Source organism: Zonotrichia albicollis, chromosome 19 (genome assembly GCF_047830755.1).
Source record: "Zonotrichia albicollis isolate bZonAlb1 chromosome 19, bZonAlb1.hap1, whole genome shotgun sequence".
Taxonomy (NCBI): Eukaryota; Metazoa; Chordata; class Aves; order Passeriformes; family Passerellidae; genus Zonotrichia; species Zonotrichia albicollis.
Genome location: NC_133837.1, coordinates 7178878 through 7202792, shown reverse-complemented (window position 1 = coordinate 7202792; position 23915 = coordinate 7178878). Strand labels below are relative to the sequence as shown.

Genomic DNA, 23915 nt, shown 5'->3' with positions numbered 1-23915 from the left:
TGAGTTGAAGCTCAAGAATGTCTTGCCCTTACAGTAAACTTGGTGGTGACTGTGCAGGATATTTCTGTACCTTCAGGGTCTTTCCCCATGCCAGTACTGTGTTAGCTCATGAACTCAGCATTATCTTGTCTCTTGATGAAGTCTTACAGCACTCTTGTGACTTTCTCTGATTGTTGGAACCCTGGATGCTGAGACTTTTAATCGTTCTGTGCTCAAAGGCACAGACCCACAGTAAACACTACAATTGACCTGAGGCTGTGGAGAAGGCTTTCAAAATTGATTAATAGCACTAGGATTGTAGGTGTGTAGAAGTGTGTAATATCACAGGGTGGAAAACTCAGAGTTTGGGGTTTTAGAACATAGTAATAAATGTGGAGGAAGATCGAGGTTTTAGGCTGGAGGCAGGTTGTTCCTCTTTAACTACTTCCTCCTTCTTCACCTTCTTCTTCATGGGTTTAGGTGATGTTTTGTAATTGGGCAGAAAAGTCTGCATTGTGGGTTCTTTGCAATCAGTTATTGGGTTAAAAGAGAAAATAATCTGGGTGTCATTTCTTAATCGGATATTTTAGTCTTAAAAGATCTTGTAACAAGAGATTGTTGGCCATTTTTTGCCTTACTAATAAAAGGCACAGAACTCATGGTTTTGGGGCTGTTTTACTGATAAGAAATAATAAACACCTGAGTCCCAACATGAACTACTGTCTCAAGTGCCTTCACTCCTGACCTCGAGAAACCAGTATCTGATGATCTGAATTCTCTCCCATCCATTTCTCTAACAACCTCTCATCCCACCTCAGAATTTATATAGCATATAAATGTATTATAGATTTGTATTATTTAATATATAATATATAACATTTATGTTATTTAATTTCTATTATAAATTTATGTAGAATTTATATTTACCCCATTGTCACACAGCTTATATGGATCAAACATCAAGTTATCAGCTCTCATTTTAGCCTTCCGTACACACATACTTCAGGAAAACCAGTATTTTGCTTCTAGGAAGTGATTTGTGCCTTATTTGTGCCAGCATACTTTACAGGCATGGTGATTGTTAACATTCCACTTCCTAGCAAATATAAAAAAATGCATACTCAGTTTGCAGCCGCATTTACATCCAATTGATTCAGTTTTTACATGTCCTCATTTCAAGCTGGAGGCAATGTGCCACTGCCTGGGAGTCCAAATTTCTGGACATTAACTTGTTCCAGTTGTTTTTGCAAATACAACCTCAGTGCTGCATTTTCTGAATCTGTAATGTTTATATTTATGACAAATTCCATTCAGTTTTTGCAGTAAAATTGTAACTATTTTTCATCTTATCTGCAACCTTGTTCTCTGTGGATTTTTCTGTCATTGAGATCAGGAAGTTCACTTATAGGTCTTCAACGGCAATATGTGTTCTCTTTTTCTTTCTTTCTTTCTTTCTTTCTTTCTTTCTTTCTTTCTTTCTTTCTTTCTTTCTTTCTTTCTTTCTTTCTTTCTTTCTTTCTTTCTTTCTTTCTATATTTATTTATTTATTTATTAAGACATGTCTGTAGGCCTAAGACTTGGATAAATAACGGAACTTGCTATGGAATACATTAGGTTTTGCACCAAAGTGATGTGCGTGTCCCTCTAGTGTACAACTACTTGATGCCAGGTAATGGACAAATTCATAGTATAAAAATTAGGTTTAGACGTGAAATACAACAAGACATTTTCACTGACTCAGACAAATCTCTAAGCAACACATCAGAGAGGCTGTGGAAGCATTCTCAGCAAGATCACTACATGCATGTTACATTTACATATTCTAACTGGGAACCCTCTCTTGGCAAGGGTCTGAGGAAGGAGCTGCGAACATCTGGACACAGATATTCTCATTTATTGAAGAAACTCTCCTGTCCAAGAGGAGTTGGATCAGGTACTGTCATTCTGTGATCTTCTTCTCATCGAGAGCCTGTCTTCAGGATGCCTGAATTCCATTTCCTCAATGGAGAATATCAGCACTGCAGTGCTTTGCCCAAGCTGCATTGCTGGGCAGAACAGACTGTTCCCATAGGCATCCTTCATTCTGCCCTGTCTTGTTCAGCTGGGCTGTGTTTTGCTTCCGGCACCGATAGAATCCAGCCCTGCAGAGATATGTGTATACAGAACAATATGAATAAAGAGTAATATGTAATAATCTGACTAAGGTAAGCAAGGCAGACAACAGTGAAATCCATGTATCATATCCAAGATCTGTAAGTAGAGAGCTCTGTGAAAGGACAACTGTCATCAGACATATGATGTCCTCAGAATAAGCTGAAGTATGCATCCAAATGTCACTATGCTTGCCCAGGGAATGGTTTTGCCTTGCTCCCTTAGCTCAGATTCATGGAGCATCCATGGCCTTACAGTTATTAGTGGTTACCTTCATTCCTCTAGACATCATTAGCTGTATTTTCCCCCTTGGGAATCTTCTCGTATTATTTATAGGCAATTTATTCACATAGCTAGGAAGACACCAAAATTTTCTAATTATATCTAGTAACATCACTTTCCAGTTTTCAGTACATTCAGTTTGCCAGACAATGCTTTGCCAAAAACAAGGTTTGCCAGAAATGCTTTGCCCAAAGACAGAGGATGCATCTGCAGCATGCGCTGACCAGACCTTATAAAAGAGTCCTTGGATCTGGGCTGCTCTGTCTGCAGAGGAAATTCATGGTAAGTGCCCGTCTGTGGTGGGCAGAAAGGGACACTGTCCCTGCAGTCCCTCTCCAGCCCTGCTGTCCTGATGTCTGTACATGTACTTGCAAGGATTTGATATTTGTACCATAAAGCATGTTGGCATTTTCACTTTGTGATCTGTCTGTGGAATTGTGTGCAGCAATAATGAGCGATCTCATGGTTCTGCTTTACAGCACTGATCACCTCCCAGCCTGCAAGGCATCTTCTCATAGCATAAGAGGTAAGAGCCACATTTGCTTGCATTCAAGGGATAGAAAAAGATGGAAAATTTCTGTAGAAAATTTTTGGCGACAAATCTCTGTAAAATGTAGGCAATTGCTGTATGTGTTTGTGTTCAGTGCTCTGCTATAGCTAATAAAGCATGCTGATGGCTGGGCAGGCTGCTCACAGCTAGCAAGTTTTCATTAGTGACTGTGCTTGAAGACAAAGCCACTTTGTAAAGCCAGGAAATGCTTCTTGGGGATTGCTTGTGTTTAATTATGGAACACTGAGGTAAATGATCCATTCTGGCATGAAGTCCAGACAGACAGACAGAGCTAGCCAACAGAAAAGAATGTTGCAAAACCTTACAGACTTGTGAATTGTAATTATTACTGCATATGAAACTGGCCAATAAATGTTGTGAAAATGCTTTCCAAAGGATACTCCAGGGTTATAATCTGCATGTAAGCCTCATACTAGTAAACTTGATAAAAATGCAAAAATAGTTATCTAACTATCCAAACAACAAAATAGGGGGAGGTACTGCTCCCATTCCTCTGAAGGAAGACTGAGTAAAATGGAAGATCTGCATGCTATTAAGAGTAGTTGCAAATGTTTGTTAAGATTCTGGATATTTACCTAACTAAAAGTTATAACATGACATCTTATCAAGCTGCCTGTCTAACTTCCTTTGAATTCAGATATTTTCTATTACTTGCCACATGACATTTCTTTGGATGTGCAGTACTGGATTCAGATATCTGGCTTTGATTTATAAATTCTTCAACTGAGGTTTCTAGCTTTGCCTATAGTTATTTCCACAAACAATTAACATAAGAAGAAACAGTTGGCTGTGCAGTATTTTAACCTGATATATTATGTGTCCTTACATGCCCCTTGCTCACATACTACTGAAATAATTTTGGATGAGAAGCGAACAAGTCTAGTGAATGATGCAGAGCATCAGCAAAAGACATTATGATAGTCCTCAGAACACCTTCTGGACCATTAGCAACCCAAATGATACATGGAATCATAGATGACAATAAATAGAAACTTGCAATTATGCTACAGGGCAATGTTACCCTGGAAATGATCCTCAGAAAGCTTAATCCTGAAGCTGATAAGAACCTCAGAAATCCTGCATATGAGAAAGAATAGTCCCATGCAACAGAGTATGTGGTACTCCATTTTGGCTGGAGAACAACTTTGCAAAAATGGGTCATGAATTTGGGTGCAAGTGTCACTGTGTGCCTTTGTGGGAAGGAAGATCAGCAGCACATTGTCAGATACTCATGAAAGCGTGGTCAGCAGGTAAAGACAAATGATTCTTTCCCTGCATTCAGCTCCCATATCTGGCTGAAATGAAAAAGTGGTGTTCTTATTGATATCTTCCGCAAAAAGAAGATGGTTATATCATAGAAAGATATAGACTTCTCAAATGGGAAGAGTGAAAGGCTGAGGGATAAAAAGCACAGGTTTCAGCCACAGAAATTTTGATTAGGCAATAAATGGGGGGAAAAATAACCATCAGGGTCATCAGACATTAAACAGGGACGCAAAGGGAGTAAGAAATATATGTTCTTTGACATAATAAAAACTTCTTTGGAAAAAGCTGTAGAAACCTGTTTCCAAAATTTGCCAAGGTTGCACAGGAGGGTGAACATAAGAACTACTCAAGATTCTTCCCAAATCACACTTTCTATTACACTTTTAGGGTTATCAAAAAATTGTACGACAAGAAAAAAAATATTGACTAATTTGGGCAACATATCTGCTCCTCCACAGTGTTCTCTGTGGACAAGCCCCTCCACAAAGTGCAGCCATGTCCTCAGACTCGGAGATGGCCATCTTTGGGGAGGCGGCTCCTTACCTCCGAAAATCGGAGAAGGAGAGAATTGAGGCCCAGAACAAACCTTTTGATGCCAAGACATCTGTCTTCGTGGTTCATCCCAAAGAATCCTTCGTGAAAGGGACAATCACAAGCAGGGAATCGGGCAAAGTCACTGTCAAGACTGAAGGGGGAGAGGTGAGTCAAAAACAAGGCCGAATGAAAATATTATCTGAGCACTGAGCTTTTGAGAGACACATGTGGATCTTTTGTTTCCTTGACAGACCCTGACTGTGAAAGAAGATCAAATCTTCTCTATGAACCCTCCCAAGTATGACAAAGTCGAGGACATGGCCATGATGACCCACCTGCACGAACCCGCTGTGCTGTACAACCTCAAAGAGCGTTACGCAGCCTGGATGATCTACGTAAGTGGCAGCAGCAGCTTCCTCTGGGCAGCCTCAGGAGCTGCTGGGCCAGGCTCAGGGCAAGGCAACGTGCTGTGTCCCTTCCTTGCAGACCTACTCGGGTCTCTTCTGCGTCACTGTCAACCCCTACAAGTGGCTGCCGGTGTACAACCCCGAGGTGGTGTTGGCCTACCGAGGCAAGAAGCGCCAGGAGGCCCCTCCACACATCTTCTCCATCTCTGACAACGCCTATCAGTTCATGCTGACTGGTGAGTGGCTCTGTCTAGTCTCAGAGGCATCGGACCATTAAATTCTCTGAAGGGATCCCCTGTTTCAACAAATTGAAGAGGCTTTTTCAAAGCTTTCTTGGATCTGACACACACATCTGTTGGAGTTTACTATTGTCATTGCATTTTTTCTACTCTTTTAAATGAAAGATATCTCTGTACTCAGTGATGTGCTTTGGAGGTTTGCTTCTTTAAGTCAAACTGACATCAGGCAAAACATTAGACTTACCTGATTATGTTTCATTCCTCCTCTGTTGTTTCACTGAGTTTTAAGTACTGTGTTTCTGCCTTGTTCACAGATCGTGAGAACCAGTCCATCCTGATCACGTAGGTACCCCCCCTGCACGGGTCCCTGCAGGGCTGCCCGGTGCCAGGGCCCCTCCTGCCTGACCACGCACCCTCTGCTTCTCTCTTGGCTTTGGCAGCGGAGAATCCGGGGCCGGGAAGACTGTGAACACCAAGCGTGTCATCCAGTACTTTGCAACAATTGCAGCCAGTGGAGACAAGAAAAAGGAGGAGAAGTCATCAGGCAAAATGCAGGTGAGTCAGGAAGGACAGACTGAATGCTTGGCCTGCCACTATCCTGTCAACCAAACACAGTCACTGAATAATGATGTCCCTGCAGGGAACGCTTGAGGATCAAATCATCAGCGCCAACCCACTGCTGGAGGCCTTTGGAAATGCCAAGACCGTGAGGAACGACAACTCCTCACGCTTTGTGAGTTCTTGCTTTGCATAAAATCTCTCCCCCCGCTCATGGCAACACACTCGATGCCTGAACAGTTCTTCATGCAAAGGAGACATCAGCAGAACACATCCAGGCTGACCTGCTGCTGCTTCTGCTTCACAGGGCAAATTCATCAGAATCCACTTTGGTGCCACAGGCAAACTGGCTTCTGCTGACATTGAAACTTGTAAGAGATTCTCCTGGACTGCTCCCATCCCTTCCCAAATTCCCATCTCCATGTACACTCCCACAAGTGCCTAACTCTTTCTACCATCCTTGCCAGATCTGCTGGAGAAGTCCAGAGTCACTTTCCAGCTCAAGGCGGAAAGGAGCTACCACATCTTTTATCAGATCATGTCCAACAAGAAGCCGGAGCTAATCGGTATGAAGTATTATGAATTGTTTGATAAAATCTGAATGTGCTAAGTATTTATCTTCATTCTCACACCCAGATACATCCTATTCCTCTGTACAGACATGCTCCTCATCACCACCAACCCCTATGACTACCAGTTTGTGAGTCAAGGTGAAGTCACTGTCGCTAGCATTAATGACCAGGAGGAGCTGATGGCTACAGATGTAAGTGTCACTGAGCATATTGGTTTGGTGAAATTTCCTTGTAATGTCCTGGAGGTTTATTTGAGTGCTTCTGTTGCCAGAGTGCCATTGACATCCTGGGCTTCACTGCTGATGAGAGAACAGCCATCTACAAACTGACAGGGGCTGTCATGCACTATGGGAACCTGAAGTTCAAGCAGAAACAACGAGAGGAGCAGGCAGAGCCCGATGGCACCGAAGGTATTAAAGCCTTGTAGAACTCCTAATCACAGATATGGATAGGTGGAAGTTTGCAATCATGTATTTTCCTTCTGTTTACTATCACAAATCCATAAATATCAGCTTCCAGACTATTCATGCTTTTAAACTTCCCTTCAGGATATCACATTTCACTGCTGAGACCAATGGCTACATCTTAGAGGATATCCCCTTTCAATTATCACTCTTCCCATGTTTCTTCCTCCCTCTCTCTTTGTACATAGTTGCTGACAAGGCTGCCTACCTGATGGGTCTGAACTCAGCAGACCTGCTCAAGGCCCTCTGCTACCCCCGAGTCAAGGTGGGGAATGAATACGTGACCAAAGGCCAAAATGTGCAGCAGGTAACAACAACCACGTGGTGACTGGGAACCTCTGACTTGAATCACTATTTGCTCTGGAAATTGTATTTCTTCTGCTCCATTCTCCTTTGGTTTAGGTATACAATTCAGTGGGTGCCCTGGCAAAGGCTGTCTATGAGAAGATGTTCCTGTGGATGGTTGTTCGCATCAACGAACAGCTGGACACGAAGCAGCCCAGGCAGTACTTCATTGGTGTCCTGGACATTGCTGGCTTTGAGATCTTTGATGTAAGGATTTCAGATTTGAGGGCTGCTCTTGAAAGGAAGGATGGTTATATCAGAGGACTTGCAAGTAATATTCCTCTAAAGGTTTAACATTTGTGATTTTATGTAGGAAAAAACCAACTCATTTTCTTCTCTACCAGAAAACAAAATTCATCAAAAGCTCCCTCAGTATAAACACAGAGTCATGTTGTTTGTGCAGATGCAACAAATAGAATTTTATATATTGTAATATTACAACTGTTTAAACGTAATATTAAGGATTAAAGAACGCAAAATATTTTGAATAAATTTATAAAAGAGCTCCAGGAGCAGAGCTAGGAGATGCATTTGCAAATATATAATGAGTTAGGGATGTTCAAAATGTTTAAAGAACCAAGAAATTATTAGCTAGGTGCTTAATTAGAGATATCAAGGGTTTTCAATTTGGAGACAAGAGCATGCACTCATCGTTTGGTGAAGAAAAAAAATGTCAAAGTGCTTTATTAATCTTAGGAGATTCACTAAAATATCGAGTCAAAAAAAATCACTCATTTTCATTATGTAGGTATTTCTTTCTGGAGCTGCATATAGGTTCTTCTGTTATGGTATAGTCCTGATAATACTGTTATAATTTATCTGGGAAGATTTATACAGGGTGGAGGAGAATGATGAAGAACTGGGCATATTGATGAGGGTTGACTGTTCTGTTTTTTTCCACTGAGCAGTTCAACAGCCTAGAACAGCTGTGCATCAACTTCACCAATGAGAAACTGCAACAGTTCTTCAACCACCACATGTTCGTGCTGGAGCAGGAGGAGTACAAGAAGGAGGGCATTGAATGGACATTCATTGATTTTGGGATGGACCTGGCTGCCTGCATTGAGCTCATTGAGAAGGTATTTCTGTACTTCACAATGTCAGGTATTTTCAGAAATGCAATCATTTTATATATATTTCGAAATGCTGCTTGAAATGGTAAATATGAAACTGCAGATAAATCCGTTTAAATTATTTTAGATTTGTTGAACAGAACAATCCCTGAGAGCAGCAATATTGTCCCACTCAGGAAGTTTTTTCACCTCTGAGTCTTTCTAACTTTTTCACTTTGTCCTCCCTCTTTCCTTGTGATTTCTCCCAGCCCATGGGCATTTTCTCCATCCTGGAAGAGGAGTGCATGTTCCCCAAGGCAACTGACACCTCTTTCAAGAACAAGCTCTATGACCAGCACCTGGGCAAATCCAACAATTTCCAGAAGCCCAAGCCAGGCAAAGGCAAGGCTGAGGCCCACTTCTCCCTGGTGCACTATGCTGGCACAGTGGACTACAACATCACAGGGTGGCTGGAGAAGAACAAGGACCCTCTGAATGAAACTGTCATTGGGCTGTACCAGAAATCATCTGTGAAGACCCTGGCTTTACTCTTTGCCTCTGCTGGAGGAGAGGCAGGTCAGTTCTCTGAAATTCATCTCTTTGATGCATGATGGTTGGTCCCCAAAGCAACAGATGTCTCATTATCTTTACTTTATCAGAGGCTAGTGGTGGTGGTGGCAAGAAGGGAGGCAAGAAGAAGGGCTCTTCTTTCCAGACCGTCTCAGCTCTTTTCCGGGTATGTAAACACCTTTTCTTTTCATATATGTGGAAAATTATTCTTTACTTTTAGCTGCCTCAGACACAGAAAAAAAGCAAAAAAAACTCTAACAATCAACCAACCAAGCAACCAAGCAACTAACCAATCAACCAAAAAATATTTTAACTATAAGTTTTCTTTAGACCGCTATTGGAAAAAAAAATCATGTGGAATGAGAAATAGCACTCTAAAACCCTAAACTTACACTAAATATAAACATAAAATTTAGTCATAAAGCATGCCCACTTTCTAGCCTTCATTAGGTTGATGTTAACTTTTTTCTTGACCTACAAGATGAGCTTTATTGCTGGGTAATCAGAAGAAACAGAGCAATTGATTGAGGCATGCTCAGCTTACAATTTTCAGCCCAGTGTATCTCCAATGATCCGTTTTTCATGTTAAATTCAGGGAATGCACTGGGTTATTTTTGCCATTTCTCTTACAAATGCACACTAAATCATGATCCCACAGGAGAATCTGAACAAGCTGATGACCAATCTGCGGAGCACTCACCCCCACTTTGTGCGCTGCATCATCCCCAATGAGACTAAAACACCTGGTAAGAAGCCCAAGATGAAAGATCCTTGCTCTGATACATCCATTCCCCTCTGCAATGCAATCTGTGCCCATCATCTGTGCTCTGCATTGCCAGGTGCCATGGAGCACGAGCTGGTGCTGCACCAGCTGCGCTGTAACGGCGTGCTGGAAGGGATCAGGATCTGCAGGAAAGGGTTCCCCAGCAGAGTCCTCTATGCTGACTTCAAACAGAGGTGAGAGCTATGAAATGAAGAGATAAGTCAGGTGTCCTCACCAACTGCTCTCCATCACGCAACCGAGCTTTACCAGGGTCTTTAAGTATGGAGAGATGAAATTCCAACTTCCTCAGCCTGGTTCTGCTGCAAACACTGCTCTTGGTTTCAGTAAAGAGAATGTTCTTATGACTGGACATTGTCTTCCTCCTATTTCCTCCGATTTCACAGATACAAGGTGCTTAATGCCAGTGCCATCCCTGAGGGACAGTTCATCGATAGCAAGAAGGCTTCTGAGAAGCTTCTTAGTTCAATCGATGTGGATCACACCCAGTACAAATTTGGAAACACCAAGGTACAAATTCCCCCCCCACCTTCACTGCCTGCCTGGGCTTTGCTCTCTCCATCTGACAGTGATGTGCTGCAATATTCCCTCTCTCAAGGTGTTCTTCAAAGCTGGGCTGATAGGGCTGCTGGAAGAGATGAGGGATGAGAAGCTGGCACAGCTCATCACCCGCACCCAGGCCATATGTAGGGGCTACCTGAGGAGGGTGGAGTACCAGAGGATGGTGGAGCGCAGGTACACCTTCCTCTTCTTCAATTAAAGTCACTTTGATCATGGAAAAGTGTTGACACTTGTCAGATGAAAATATTCATTGTACATTTTAATTATGCGTCAGGGAATCCATCTTCTCCATCCAGTTCAACATTCGTGCATTCATGAATGTCAAACACTGGTCATGGATGAAGCTGTTCTTCAAGATCAAGCCCTTGCTGAAGAGTGCAGAGTCTGAGAAGGAGATGGCCAACATGAAGGAAGAATTTGAGAAAACCAAGGAAGAACTTGCAAAGTCTGAGGCAAAGCGGAAGGAGATTGAAGAGAAAATGGCCTCTCTGATGAAGGAGAAGAATGACCTGCAGCTCCAAGTGCAATCAGTAAGTATCATTAGTGTATTTCTTCCAGGTATCCTCACAGCACATTACTCTCATGTTACACATTGTCTGATAAAATATTTTAATATGAATAATGGAAGGTAGAATTCAGACCATTCAGTGTCACCATTATAATAGGAAATTCTAGCTTGGGAATGGCTTTTGAAGCATGTATGCGCATAGGTCTCTTTCTCCAGGCACGCAATACAACATCCAGGGTAGTCACTAGAGATTTAGAATTTACAGTTCGCAGAGTCTGTAGAGAAATTAATTTGACAACTTTCTCTGGTTTCAGTCAGTTGCCCAAAGACCTCTATGCCATTTTTTATGATACATTATATGTCACTTGTCTTTCTGCAACCACTTTTCCAGGAGGACACAAAAATTATCCTCTGCATTCTGTCCGAACCCTATATGTACCCCCTAAGTTTTTTAGAATTTACAGTTCGCAGAGTCTGTAGAGAAATTAATTTGACAACTTTCTCTGGTTTCAGTCAGTTGCCCAAAGACCTCTATGCCATTTTTTATGATACATTATATGTCACTTGTCTTTCTGCAACCACTTTTCCAGGAGGACACAAAAATTATCCTCTGCATTCTGTCCGAACCCTATATGTACCCCCTTTGTGACGTCAGGGGATTGGTCAATATTTAAAGATTACCTTTTGTATTTAGATGTTTGCTACACAGATTCAAAATAAACTCAGGCTGAAATTGAAATCTCTGATTCCACCTAGACTATATATCAACTTACCTCACTCAGAGAAAATTAGTTCAATGTCAGTCTTGCCAAGAAACGCTTATAAAAAAGTTAATGGAAAAAAATCCTGAAACATTTATATACAGTACATAATTTTCAGAGAAAGTAATCTAAACTCTTGAAAATAAAAGTTATGCTGGATATTATAGTCTTATCCATAAGAAAAATAAGAGGGAATAATAGGGAATAATTGATGAGAGCAAAAAATTAAATAGAATAAAAATCTACTCTGATTTAAAAGAGTCTGTGCAAAAAAAAAAAAAATAGGGGGAAAAAAAATCTATGTTTCTTTTCCTCAGTGAGAAATACCATTTCTCTATTCACATTTTGCAAACAGTTGTGATTTGCAAAAACAATCATGTTTGTCTACTAGGAAGCAGATGCTTTGGCCGATGCAGAGGAAAGGTGCGACCAGCTGATCAAAACCAAAATCCAGCTGGAAGCCAAAGTTAAGGAAGTGACTGAAAGGGCAGAGGATGAAGAAGAAATTAATGCTGAGTTGACAGCCAAGAAGAGGAAGCTGGAGGATGAATGTTCAGAGCTGAAGAAAGATATTGATGACCTTGAGCTAACACTGGCCAAGGTGGAGAAGGAAAAACATGCCACCGAAAACAAGGTATGAGGTAGAACTCACACTCCAGAAAAGAGCCGTGTGCTATTAAAGGACATCTATAGCTACTTCCTTTATTTATATTTGCTCCCTTCTTCTCAAAGGTGAAAAACCTGACTGAGGAGATGGCAGGTCTGGACGAGACAATTGCCAAGCTGACAAAGGAGAAGAAAGCCCTCCAAGAGGCACATCAGCAGACCCTGGATGACCTGCAGGCAGAGGAAGACAAAGTCAATACTCTGACCAAAGCCAAGACCAAGCTGGAACAGCAAGTGGATGATGTAAGCACACAGACATAGAGCAGGAAGAGGGCAGGTATGGAGTCCAAGCTGTCTGGCAGAGCCCTGATGGTCTTGTTGTGTTCAGCTGGAAGGGTCCCTGGAGCAAGAGAAGAAACTGCGCATGGACCTGGAGAGAGCAAAGAGGAAACTGGAAGGAGACCTGAAGCTGGCCCAGGACAGCATCATGGATTTGGAGAATGACAAGCAGCAGCTGGATGAGAAACTGAAGAAGTAAGTGTGGCTCTGGGGCCCGTGACTGCTGGGCTGCAGCACTTGTCTTGTTTCTTTGAGCTCTAACATGGTTCACTTGTCCCAAAGGAAAGACTTTGAAATCAGCCAGATCCAGAGCAAGATCGAGGATGAACAAGCAGTGGCTATGCAATTTCAGAAGAAGATCAAGGAGCTGCAGGCAAGTCTCTGTGCCTTGCCCTGCCTTGCTCAGGCTCAGCTCAGGCAGGAGGAGGGCATGGCTGTGAAGGGTCCCTGCTGTTCTGCAGGCCCGCATTGAGGAGCTGGAGGAGGAAATTGAGGCAGAGCGAACCTCTCGCGCTAAAGCAGAGAAGCATCGCGCTGACCTGTCCAGGGAGCTGGAGGAGATCAGCGAGCGCCTGGAAGAAGCAGGAGGGGCCACATCAGCTCAAATTGATATGAACAAGAAGCGTGAGGCAGAGTTCCAGAAGATGCGCCGTGACCTGGAAGAGGCCACGCTGCAGCACGAAGCCACGGCTGCCGCCCTGCGCAAGAAGCACGCGGACAGCACAGCTGAGCTGGGCGAGCAGATCGACAACCTGCAACGTGTGAAGCAGAAGCTGGAGAAGGAGAAGAGTGAGCTGAAGATGGAGATTGACGACTTGGCCAGCAACATGGAGTCTGTCTCCAAAGCCAAGGTACAGATTTATTTTATCGGTTCATTGACCCAGGGGAATACAAGACAATCCTTGCTCCTTGCTTTCTTTTATGTGTGGATTATTAATGCATCGTTTTCCATATTCTAAAACACAGGCCAACCTGGAGAAGATGTGCCGCACTCTGGAAGATCAGCTGAGTGAGATTAAAACTAAGGAAGAAGAGCATCAGCGCATGATCAATGACCTCACTGCTCAAAGAGCTCGTCTGCAGACAGAGTCAGGTGAGACACCCTCATCTACATGTGCATATTAATAGCATCTCAGGGTTATTACAAATATTACTCTTTTGGACACATGGACTTCTCAACACACTTTGTATCATATGCACTGCAAAATGCTTGAAATGATATCATAAGTTCCAGCATGGACTGAAAACTATCTAGTTTTACATCTCCACATGTTTTTAGCGTCAACATGAATAGCATTAAAACTGTTGTTTATCTGCAAATTTTCTCAGGTGAATTATCACGTAAGGTGGAAGAGAAAGATGCTATGGTTTCTCAGCTGTCAAGAGGCAAACAGGCTTTCACCCAGCAGATTGAGGAACTCAAGAGGCGTCTGGAGGAAGAGATAAAGGTGATTCCTCCTCTCAGAGGTGCTCCAAACACTTATGTGACTACTGAACTATATGACAAGACAGGGAAAAAAATCTCATGTAATTTGGTGCAAGTCATCTCATGCTAACTTTTATCTCAAGTTTATCCACTATTCCTTTTTTCAGTCCCAACTTCTTTCCTCATTGATTGCATGGTTGTCAGTTTGCATTGAAGCATGATCCAATGTCCCCTTAATATTCAGTCAGATTTCCTGGGATCTTTTTGCTCCATATCCCAATGCACTTTTTGCTCCAGGCCAAGAGTTCCCTGGCCCATGCCCTCCAGTCTGCTCGCCATGACTGTGACTTGCTCCGGGAACAATATGAGGAGGAGCAGGAGGCCAAGGGGGAGCTGCAGCGAGCCCTGTCCAAGGCCAACAGTGAAGTGGCCCAGTGGAGAACCAAATACGAGACGGACGCGATTCAGCGCACGGAGGAGCTTGAGGAGGCCAAGTACGTGGGGAAAGTGAGAAAGATTAGCAGAGATTTATACCAGAAATTCTTGGAGACCACTGTGACATTATTGAGAAGAAGTCAGTGTTCTTTTTGGGGTTGGGGCAAAAGGAGAATAGCAAATAGATTCTATAATGCATGTGGTGTGGAGAAAAAATCACAGGCAAACCTCTAGAAGACAGGAACAGGCAGAGAGACATGGAAAAGCCCATCAACCACATGCCCCAACTTTCCCTTTTCTCTTAAACCGTGAGATACGTTTAACACAGGAAGAAGCTGGCCCAGCGCCTGCAGGATGCAGAGGAGCATGTTGAGGCTGTCAATGCCAAATGTGCCTCCCTGGAAAAGACAAAGCAGAGGCTGCAGAATGAAGTGGAGGACCTGATGATTGATGTGGAGAGATCCAATGCTGCCTGTGCTGCTCTGGATAAGAAGCAGAAGAACTTTGACAAGGTCCTTTGGCCACCAGCATTCCTGGCAAGAGCAAGGCCCCGTGATGGCCACAGCCCTACTCACGCCCCGTTTCTCTTCAGATCCTGGCAGAATGGAAGCAGAAGTATGAGGAAACGCAGGCTGAGCTGGAGGCCTCGCAGAAGGAGTCGCGCTCTCTGAGCACGGAGCTGTTCAAGATGAAGAATGCCTATGAGGAGTCCTTGGACCACCTGGAAACAATGAAGCGGGAGAACAAGAACCTGCAGCGTAAGTCCCTGGCCCTCTGCTCCTCCCTGGCCTTTCTCACAAGCTTGTCTATCTGCCACACTTAACAGCTCTGGGCCTGCAGGGATAAGATCTTGCCTGGCACCTTGGTAGGCCAGAGCCTTTCTCCATTCAGCTCACTGCCTGACCATGGTACTTTTCTCCCTTCCTTGCAGAGGAGATTTCCGACCTCACCGAGCAGGTTGCGGAGGGAGGAAAGGCAATTCATGAGCTGGAGAAAGTGAAGAAACAGATTGAGCAGGAGAAATCTGAACTGCAAGCCTCCCTGGAGGAAGCTGAGGTAAAGCCTTCTGTTTTTACCTGATAAGTTACCACACTGCTCAGCAACTTCAGGTAACATTTAAATAATTCTATGCACTGAGAATTGAGTGGAGGCATAGGAAGCAGGTTTTCTTCACACCGGTAAAATCTTTGAATCCATGGGTATGCTTTTTTCTTTCCGGTCTTTCAATCTCAGTCCTCTGGTTATACATTATTCTTTGAAATAGCAATTAATGTAAAGTTGTTGATGTTTCTATTTTTTTATAATTAAAAGGATTTTATGCTTTTTTCAGGCCTCCCTGGAACATGAGGAGGGGAAGATCCTGCGCCTGCAGCTTGAGCTCAACCAAGTGAAGGCTGAGATTGATAGGAAGATAGCAGAGAAAGATGAGGAGATTGATCAGATGAAAAGAAACCACCTCAGAATTGTGGACTCGATGCAGAGCACCCTGGATGCTGAGATCAGGAGCAGGAATGAAGCCCTGAGACTGAAGAAGAAAATGGAGGGAGATCTGAATGAAATGGAGATCCAACTGAGCCATGCCAACCGTGTGGCTTCAGAGGCACAGAAGAATCTGAGAAACACCCAGGCTGTGCTCAAGGTATGGCATTATAGACCAGGTGCTCATGAGTTTCTTACACAGCTGCAAATATTTCTCTTCTACTGTTCTGTCTTTTCCATGTTAATATGAAAATGGAAAAAAAAAAGTAAAGAGGAAGGATATGCCTTCCAATCTCTCTTACCTTTCTTTCCAGGACACCCAGCTGCACCTGGACGATGCTCTCAGGACACAGGAGGACCTGAAGGAGCAGGTGGCCATGGTGGAGCGCAGAGCAAACCTGCTGCAGGCTGAAGTTGAGGAGCTCCGGGCAGCCCTGGAGCAGACGGAGCGGTCGAGGAAATTGGCTGAGCAGGAGCTTCTGGATGCAAGTGAGAGAGTTCAGCTCCTCCATACTCAGGTAAATTTTAGAATTGAAGACATATAACACCGACAGTATTTAGAGAATTAAGGTTAACAATAGGTCTGTTTTCCTTTTTTAATTGAAATACAATAGTCTTCAGCAGTCTACCATTTTCATTTATCAGTTATTTGTATTCTTCATATGCAACTGTAATAAAAACAGAAATAAAAATAGGTAATTTGATTTTTCTAAAAATGGTGTGAAGCAACTGGAGAAAAAAAATATGCTTTTTTCCTTCAACAGAACACCAGCCTGATCAACACCAAGAAGAAGCTGGAAACAGACATTGCCCAGATCCAGGGTGAAATGGAGGATACCATCCAGGAAGCCCGCAATGCTGAGGAGAAGGCCAAGAAGGCCATCACAGATGTGAGTTGGGTGCTCCTGGCATTGCTGATGGTGAATGCACTCTCCCCAAAATATCTCCAGCCCCAAAATGGCTTTGACCCTTTGTTCTGACCAGGCGGCCATGATGGCAGAAGAGCTGAAGAAGGAGCAGGACACCAGTGCCCACCTGGAGAGGATGAAGAAGAACCTGGACCAGACAGTGAAGGACCTGCAGCTTCGTCTGGAAGAGGCCGAGCAGCTGGCACTGAAGGGAGGGAGGAAGCAGATCCAGAAGCTGGAGGCCAGGGTGTGTAGGGCTGGGGCTGTGCCTGAGTGAGCGTGTCCCTCGTTGGAGAGACATTGGCAGGGCAGCTGCAGGGCTGGGCTTGTCCTTGCAGGTGCGGGAGCTGGAAGGGGAGGTTGATGCTGAGCAGAAGCGCAGCGCTGAAGCCGTGAAGGGCGTGCGCAAGTACGAGCGCAGGGTGAAGGAACTCACCTACCAGGTAAGGCAGGAGCTCTCCTTGGGCTGATGCATCCTTATCCCATCAATCAAAAGAGATTTTCATGGACTGCAAGGGTAAATGCTACATTGTGGTGTGCAAAAAGCAATAATTCATTCTTTCCAATCTGCCAACATTCTAGTCTGAGGAAGACAGAAAGAATATTCTGAGGCTGCAGGATCTGGTTGACAAGCTGCAAATGAAAGTGAAATCCTACAAGAGACAAGCTGAGGAGGCTGTGAGTATTGCTCAGGGAAATAAAAAGCATTGTTTCCTCCGATTGTCAAACAGGTGTACAGGAGAGGAATGTCAGGAGTGTTGAAAATTTCAAAAATCATCTGCTGAGGAGAGGAACTGTGTCACCAGATATACCCCCCAGCACATGAGCACTAAACAAGTGGGAGAATAAGTACAGAAATGACAAATTGAAGTTATGAAATTGCTCCTCACCTGGAGCAAGGACACCAGGATATCATCCTGGTGAAACTTGCCCCCGTAGGGTCCTGAGAAGGGGAGGATGAGGAGCTCTGTGTGAGGTTGATGTGCGAGCAGAGGTGGATGGGGAATGGAGATTTGCAGCCCCACAAGGCTGACTTGCAGCAGGAGTGAAACCCCTGCTCTGTGCTCCTGAGCCCTGATTCGCTCTGCTCTCACAGGAGGAGCTGTCCAATGTGAACCTGTCCAAGTTCCGCAAGATCCAGCACGAGCTGGAGGAGGCCGAGGAGCGGGCTGACATTGCAGAGTCACAGGTCAACAAGCTCCGAGTGAAGAGCCGCGAGATTCATGTCAAGAAAATAGCAGAGGAAGAGTGAAAATTGCAGGAGGCCGCAAAGTGACCTGATGGCTGCACAAAATGTGAGCCCTCTGTCACTTCTTTCTACAACCAGGCTTTATAAATTAGTCAATGTCTAAAGACAAAGACCATAGATTCCTTTGCATGAAAAGCAGTAGCTACATTTTAGTTCTGCCGTTATTTAGGTGCTGATTGTGTTCTATGGAATAATATTCAGGAGAAAACTCCTGAATTTTCTGGAGTAATATTCAGAAACTCTAGTACTCCAACTGCAGTAAAAGTAATATGCATGAGAGCACACAAAAAATTTTACACTGTACTAGAGTGTTTCCCAGAAATGGAATTGTGATTTAAAGTTAGAATAAATAAATATTAAATAAATAATGCTTTTTAGGAAGAGAAATTTTAAGCCTGTGTTTTACAAATTTACAAGCATACATATCAAAAGGAATTGGGTTTTTTTTGACAATGGAATTGAGAGCAACTCTGTTAACACAACACCATGAAGAAATCTCCAAGTCTGGCACCCTGAGAATACAGGGTTTTGACATTGCCAAAAAGTGCTTCCTGTCTTCCTTTTGCGGCAGTGCATGAGCTTTGTTGTATAAGGAAACTGAAAACTGGATGGAAAAAAGTAGCTGATAGACCCTGGCTTTCTTTATTCATGCCACATGGGGTAACACTGCAGAATATAATGCATGAGCAGGACAAAAATGAGGAAAAGCTAACCATGAGGAAGAGCAAGGCAGAAAGGATGTTTCCCATTCCCAGGCATTCTCATTCAGTGCCCCATTGGGGGCTGAGCAGGTGGTGAGTCTGGAGAGCACAGGTACCTCCACCCTGAAGCAAAGCGATCAGTGCCCACTGGGACATCACACTGACACTGACATTGGAGCTTCCTTTGTCTGGAATAGGTGTTTAGAGGCAACCTGCACAGTAAGAGGCAGTTTAACACACCATTCAACAGAGCCTGGCACATCAGGAAGCTGCTGAGGGAAGATTCTACAAGCAGATGTGGGGAATGGTAAATGAGACTTGACTTTCACTGCAGGGACACTTAGAGGTCTCTCCAGGTCCCTGGCTGTGTCTACACCTCTCCATTTACAGGGAGTACTCCAAAGAGCTGTGAAATGGCTGGGGAAGGGAGCTGGAGGTACTGGACAGCCTTTTGCACTGACCACAGCACTCAGTGTGTTTGCAGCAATGTTCAGAACTGGGAGGTCCTCCTGCTCCCAAACACACTGAGGTTTACACCCACAGAATCCTTCCATGTTACAACCAAATATGGAAGTAGTTGGCTAGGCAGCAGCTAAATATATTTAAGGAAAAGATGATGCCCTGGCTTGACTCTTGTGTCGCTGTAAATGATGCTCTTCAGAGACATCATCTCTATGTGTGAAGCTGTGAAAACTTCATCAGTGCCAGTGATATATGGGCAACAAGAAAAAGAAACCCTGGGTACCTTTATAGACCTGCTGACAGAGTAGTAAATATCACAACAACTTTGGGGACCATGTTTCAATGCCAAAACTCCCTGTTCCCTTTGGACAATATCATAATCACTCTCCAAAATGAACAAGCTGCTCTGACTGTGGAAGAATCAGGATGCATTTGAAGCACCTCAGACTCTTCGGCATCTTCTCTCTCTCACCTGTAAGAAATTCTGGCCTGAGGATTTGTTACTAATGCTCAGCTGATGAAAGGTAACATTGCAGGTTCCTTAAGAGACAACACCTGGCACCAGAATTCCAACTGCACAGGTGGGAGAGGGAGAGAAATCACACACATTGCCCTGTGCTGAGCTGGCCTTGCCACCAGCCAGCCTGGAAAGCAGGGCTGGTGTCTTGCTGGAATCAGACTGGAATATTAAAGGGATGAGAAAGGCTAACCAATTTCTCTTCAGTTTTGATTTGCTGCCTTGGCTGGAGGACAAGGAGTCATTTTGCATCAACACACTATTTCTGGAGTCAGGCTGCTTGTGATAGAAAATGTGCTGATGCACAGGTAACTGATCTAGGAAGAAACATGGGCCCATAAGTGGCCTGAAGAAACATGGGCCCATAAGTGGCCTAGAGAAACAATCCCAGAGAAGTTTTAAAATAGATGCAGCTCCACCAGAGCTGCTGCCCCATGTGGACTATGGAGTTCTCTGACCTTCAACAGCTTGGGCATGGACAACTGTGTCTCCTGTGCACCAAAGCATCAGCACTTTAGGAGGCACTAAGACATTATATGTGAGTTATACCTCATCATCCTTCCCTTTTCCTTTCTCAGCACAAGCTGGCCTTTTTTTTCTTTCTAATACTGAACTTTGAACACTGATTTCTGTCATTTCTGCTTCACTCTCCAACATCTCTGACATTTCCAGGCACTAATCTTCCTCCCAATGGCTTATCAGTCCTTCCACCCTGCTCATCTTCTCTGTAACTGAAGCTCCAGTGTGTGGGGAAAAAAGTATCCCCTACATCACTCTGATATTATTTAGAGCACTGCTCAGATGTCATCTTCTCATGTTTGCTGGTAGAAGGAGAATGATTAGCTAACTGTGATGCAATTTCAAGAACTGTTTATCCTGACATTCCAGGTCACAGCTTTTACCTTCCTCTGCTCAGTGAAATGACACCTTCCTCTTAACAGCAGGTAATTTGCCACTGCAGTTTTTCAGGAAGCCACTTGGAGTCCCCACTGAAAAAGGATGCCATCACCTTTACAAACATGTAAATCACAACAGTCCATACCACGAAAAGTAACACTTTGATTTCCATGTGCAAGATCACAAGCATAGCAACCAGTAAGACTAGAGGAAAAGAACTTGAAGAGTGAAAAGACACCAATTCATACAAATTAACAAACAGAAAAAAACAGCCTCAATCCCCTCTCCCCCCTCTAAAAAATCCCCACCTAAACAGCTGCTTCTGCCCCCAAATTCCACCAGCAGCATTACCAAGGGCTTTGTGCTCTACTACCCTGGATTTTAGCTCTCATCTCTCAAAGCCCATACAGTGAACATCCTGAACTGCTTTTCATCCCAAAGGATGTGTTCAAGTCTGTCATTATTATGAAAATTGACAACTTTCTTCAAGGTCAGTTCATGTGTCTTACTATTTTATTTTTTTTCATTCCCTGCACCAGTATGGATTAGGGATGCCTAATAGATCTGCAAACCATGTTTCTTTGCTGGGCAGCTCATCGCACCAGCCACAGTATGACACACAAACAGCCTGAAAGAAATACACTTTACTTTAGCCTGATCTGATTCTTACTGGTTTTTATATACAAAGTATGTCCTTACCATTGCAATGGTCCAGTGCTCAGCTAGGTCTTAGGAGAAGAGTAGGGATGAGAAGTTTTGCTCCACCAGATCAGAGCATCAGTATTTGTTTTCAGCATGTGCTCTCATTTTACCCAGCGGCAGCAGAAATGCTGCTGCAGTAGTGTGAATATTCCCTGCCAGACAGTTAATCAGGGTCCACAGGGTGCACTGATGCTTCCAGCATGCCCTGTTCATATGACAGCATGGCTGACTACAGCAGTGGCAAGCTGCAGATCCCATGGGGAAGGTTTTTGAATAAAATATCTGATGGATTAGATAATCTGAAGCAGTATTGGAAATAGCGGTAGGTTTGTCTGTGTTACATGTGATGTTTATAGAAAGCTCAGAAAAAAAATGGAGAAACCAGTGAATTTCTGAAAGAAAAGCCTATCAAGGGCCATGAGGTTTCTGCAGGTCCTTCTGACAACGTGGGGGCTGTGGGGAGCAAGGTGGGGGGAACATTTTTCATCTTCCTTCAGGACACATCCACACTAAAGACCTTAATCCTTCCACCACATATCCCCTCACTTACACATGGATGGTTCTCCTCTAGCAAGACAAAGATCTACTCACCTTCAAAACAGAACATAACTAACTGTTCACCAATCCATGAAACCTTCAAGATTAATCCCATTCTACTTTGTGGAGTTTCCTCGGAACTGGGATTTATATTTAGGTAGTCCAAGGCTCAGGCACATGTAGTGAAAGCCCTCTATCAAAAATGTAAGTAAAGTGTCATGATAACAAAGGCAGTACCTTTCTGCTACTTGCCTGTAGGCAAAAAGCTGAATTCACCTATATCCCCTATTCTATCTGAAGGCCATTCTGGTTCAAATTTACAACAGACTGAGTAAATGATCCAGAATGGTGAGGAATTTTCAGTGAGGCTGGGGAAGTTTCTCCCACAAGTCATGCCAGCCCTGAAGGCCTCTGTGAATCATGAGATTCCAGTGTTCTGCCCACTGAAATTTCATTCTCGAGTGGCTGCCATGGAGTACTCCTGTGGCCATTGCAGGGACCAGACCATAGTTCAACATTTGGTGGGATCAAGTCACAAGCTGGGGAGAAATTCTCTTCTACTGGGACCATACCTGCTCAGTTCCCCTTCAGGAGGGATTTCCAGGCCTGCCTTCATACACCATGCACACACCATGTATGGACTACAGTGAGGACTGGGAATGACAAAGTCTAGGGAAGGAATGACTGTCCAAAGGGCTGTGACCTTCTGCAAGACCTGCAACAGAGTCCACACTACAAGGAAGAGTGGATAAAGGCAGTTTGTCAAAAGCAGGCCAAGACAGATCAACCTGTCATCTTCAGCAGATGAGACTGTCCTGGCAAAGGAGCTGTGGCATTCCTGATCTAGCTGGATCAGAACAGCCAGGATTTGGAAAAAAAAATCCAGCAGGAAAACTGCTGTAAAGCTGGAAACCAGGCAGGGACTGAGCACTGGGAGACTGGGAAAGGAGCACTTGCCACCAGACAGCCAATCTGCCAGCTGGTGCCCTTCAGGTAGCAGGGCTGCAGGGGCTTTTGCTGCTCAAAATATTCTGGCAGTGTCTGAGACAACGAGTGAATGACAAAAATATTTGGTAAATTCCTCTGGTTGCCTTGGCAGGAAGGCACCAACCTCCCTATTTCTTTTCTGTATTAGCCACACGTGTTACTTGCTCAGTGATGACAGAGAGGAAGTTTGATGGAAAGAAAATAAATCAAAATAAAAGGGAGAGTAACCAGCCAGAATGGTGCTGTTGGGATCAAAGTGTCCAGCTCAGTATATCCTCAGAAAAATATTGGTAAAATGTTTGGCACAGGGGAGCCAAATCTGTTTATCTGGGACATTTCCCAGGTCCAAATGAAGGGAACAGGCTGTCAAAGGGCAAACCACAGGAAAGTGCTCTTTCCTGAGTGAAATGAAGATGTGTTTGCACACAGAGCTCACCCTCAGGTGACAGTGCAGGTGGCAGGAGAGGTGGGAGGGGATTTGGTTCAAGGCAGGAGAAGGTGTGGGCAGACACTGCTGCCCCACAGCCTCAGACAGCATCATGGCGGAGCCACTGCAGGACAGGGCCCAGGGCTGGCCTGTAGGTCCTGGCAGGTCTGTCCCACCTCAAAGCAATTGGGTGAGTGGCTCACTGGTGTCCCTTGGGTGCTGGTCAGGGGCAGAGGGAGGAGGAGGTCTGAAGGAAGAACATGAGGCCTGGAACATTTTGGAGAGAGAAGAAGCCAAATGACTGGGCCTCCTGGCAGGCCTGAAACACCACCATCTGCCTTTGGGGTTTTTGAGGGGCCAGCAAGGTGCCGTATCAGAAAAAGGAGCAAATAGGGTGGCAGAAATGTGTGGCAGCTGGGCAGACATGGTGACCCTGAAGCAGATTGTCTCAGGTCTGGCAGAGAGCAAAGCTTTGGTGCATTGGGTGAGCTGAAGCTCAAGAATGTCTTGCCCCTACAGTAGACTTGGCTGAGACTGTGCGGGATATTTCTGTACCATCAGGGTCTTTCCCCATGCCAGTACTGTGTTAGCTCATGAACTCAGCATTATCTTGTCTCTTGGTGAAGTCTTACAGCACTCTTG

The 23915-nt window shown here is 44.2% G+C and overlaps 1 protein-coding gene and 1 long non-coding RNA gene across 2 annotated transcripts in view; one reads left to right on the top strand and one right to left on the bottom strand.

Moving 5' to 3' along the window:
• Nucleotides 1-1547: 1547 nt before the first annotated feature.
• LOC113460308 (uncharacterized) overlaps nt 1548-23915 on the bottom strand; it is a 44780-nt gene continuing 22412 nt past the window's right edge. Inside the window, exon 4 of the long non-coding RNA XR_012583255.1 lies at nt 1548-2120. This is a non-coding gene — a long non-coding RNA (uncharacterized LOC113460308). The remainder of the gene's footprint in view (nt 2121-23915) is intronic.
• On the top strand, nt 4730-18125 carry LOC141731238 (myosin heavy chain, skeletal muscle, adult-like). The gene is made up of 38 exons (XM_074555192.1): nt 4730-4948; nt 5035-5178; nt 5270-5426; nt 5744-5771; nt 5870-5984; nt 6070-6162; nt 6295-6358; nt 6455-6553; nt 6647-6750; nt 6831-6969; nt 7212-7330; nt 7426-7575; nt 8277-8447; nt 8690-8996; nt 9080-9156; nt 9649-9736; nt 9830-9947; nt 10158-10281; nt 10370-10506; nt 10607-10862; nt 11993-12235; nt 12334-12510; nt 12596-12741; nt 12829-12919; nt 13008-13397; nt 13513-13639; nt 13876-13994; nt 14270-14466; nt 14736-14919; nt 15000-15165; nt 15339-15463; nt 15738-16046; nt 16201-16404; nt 16651-16776; nt 16871-17041; nt 17133-17237; nt 17377-17472; nt 17891-18125. The coding sequence occupies exons 1-38, from the start codon at nt 4745-4747 to the stop codon at nt 18044-18046; spliced, it is 5826 nt and encodes a 1941-aa protein (XP_074411293.1). The 5' UTR covers nt 4730-4744; the 3' UTR covers nt 18047-18125.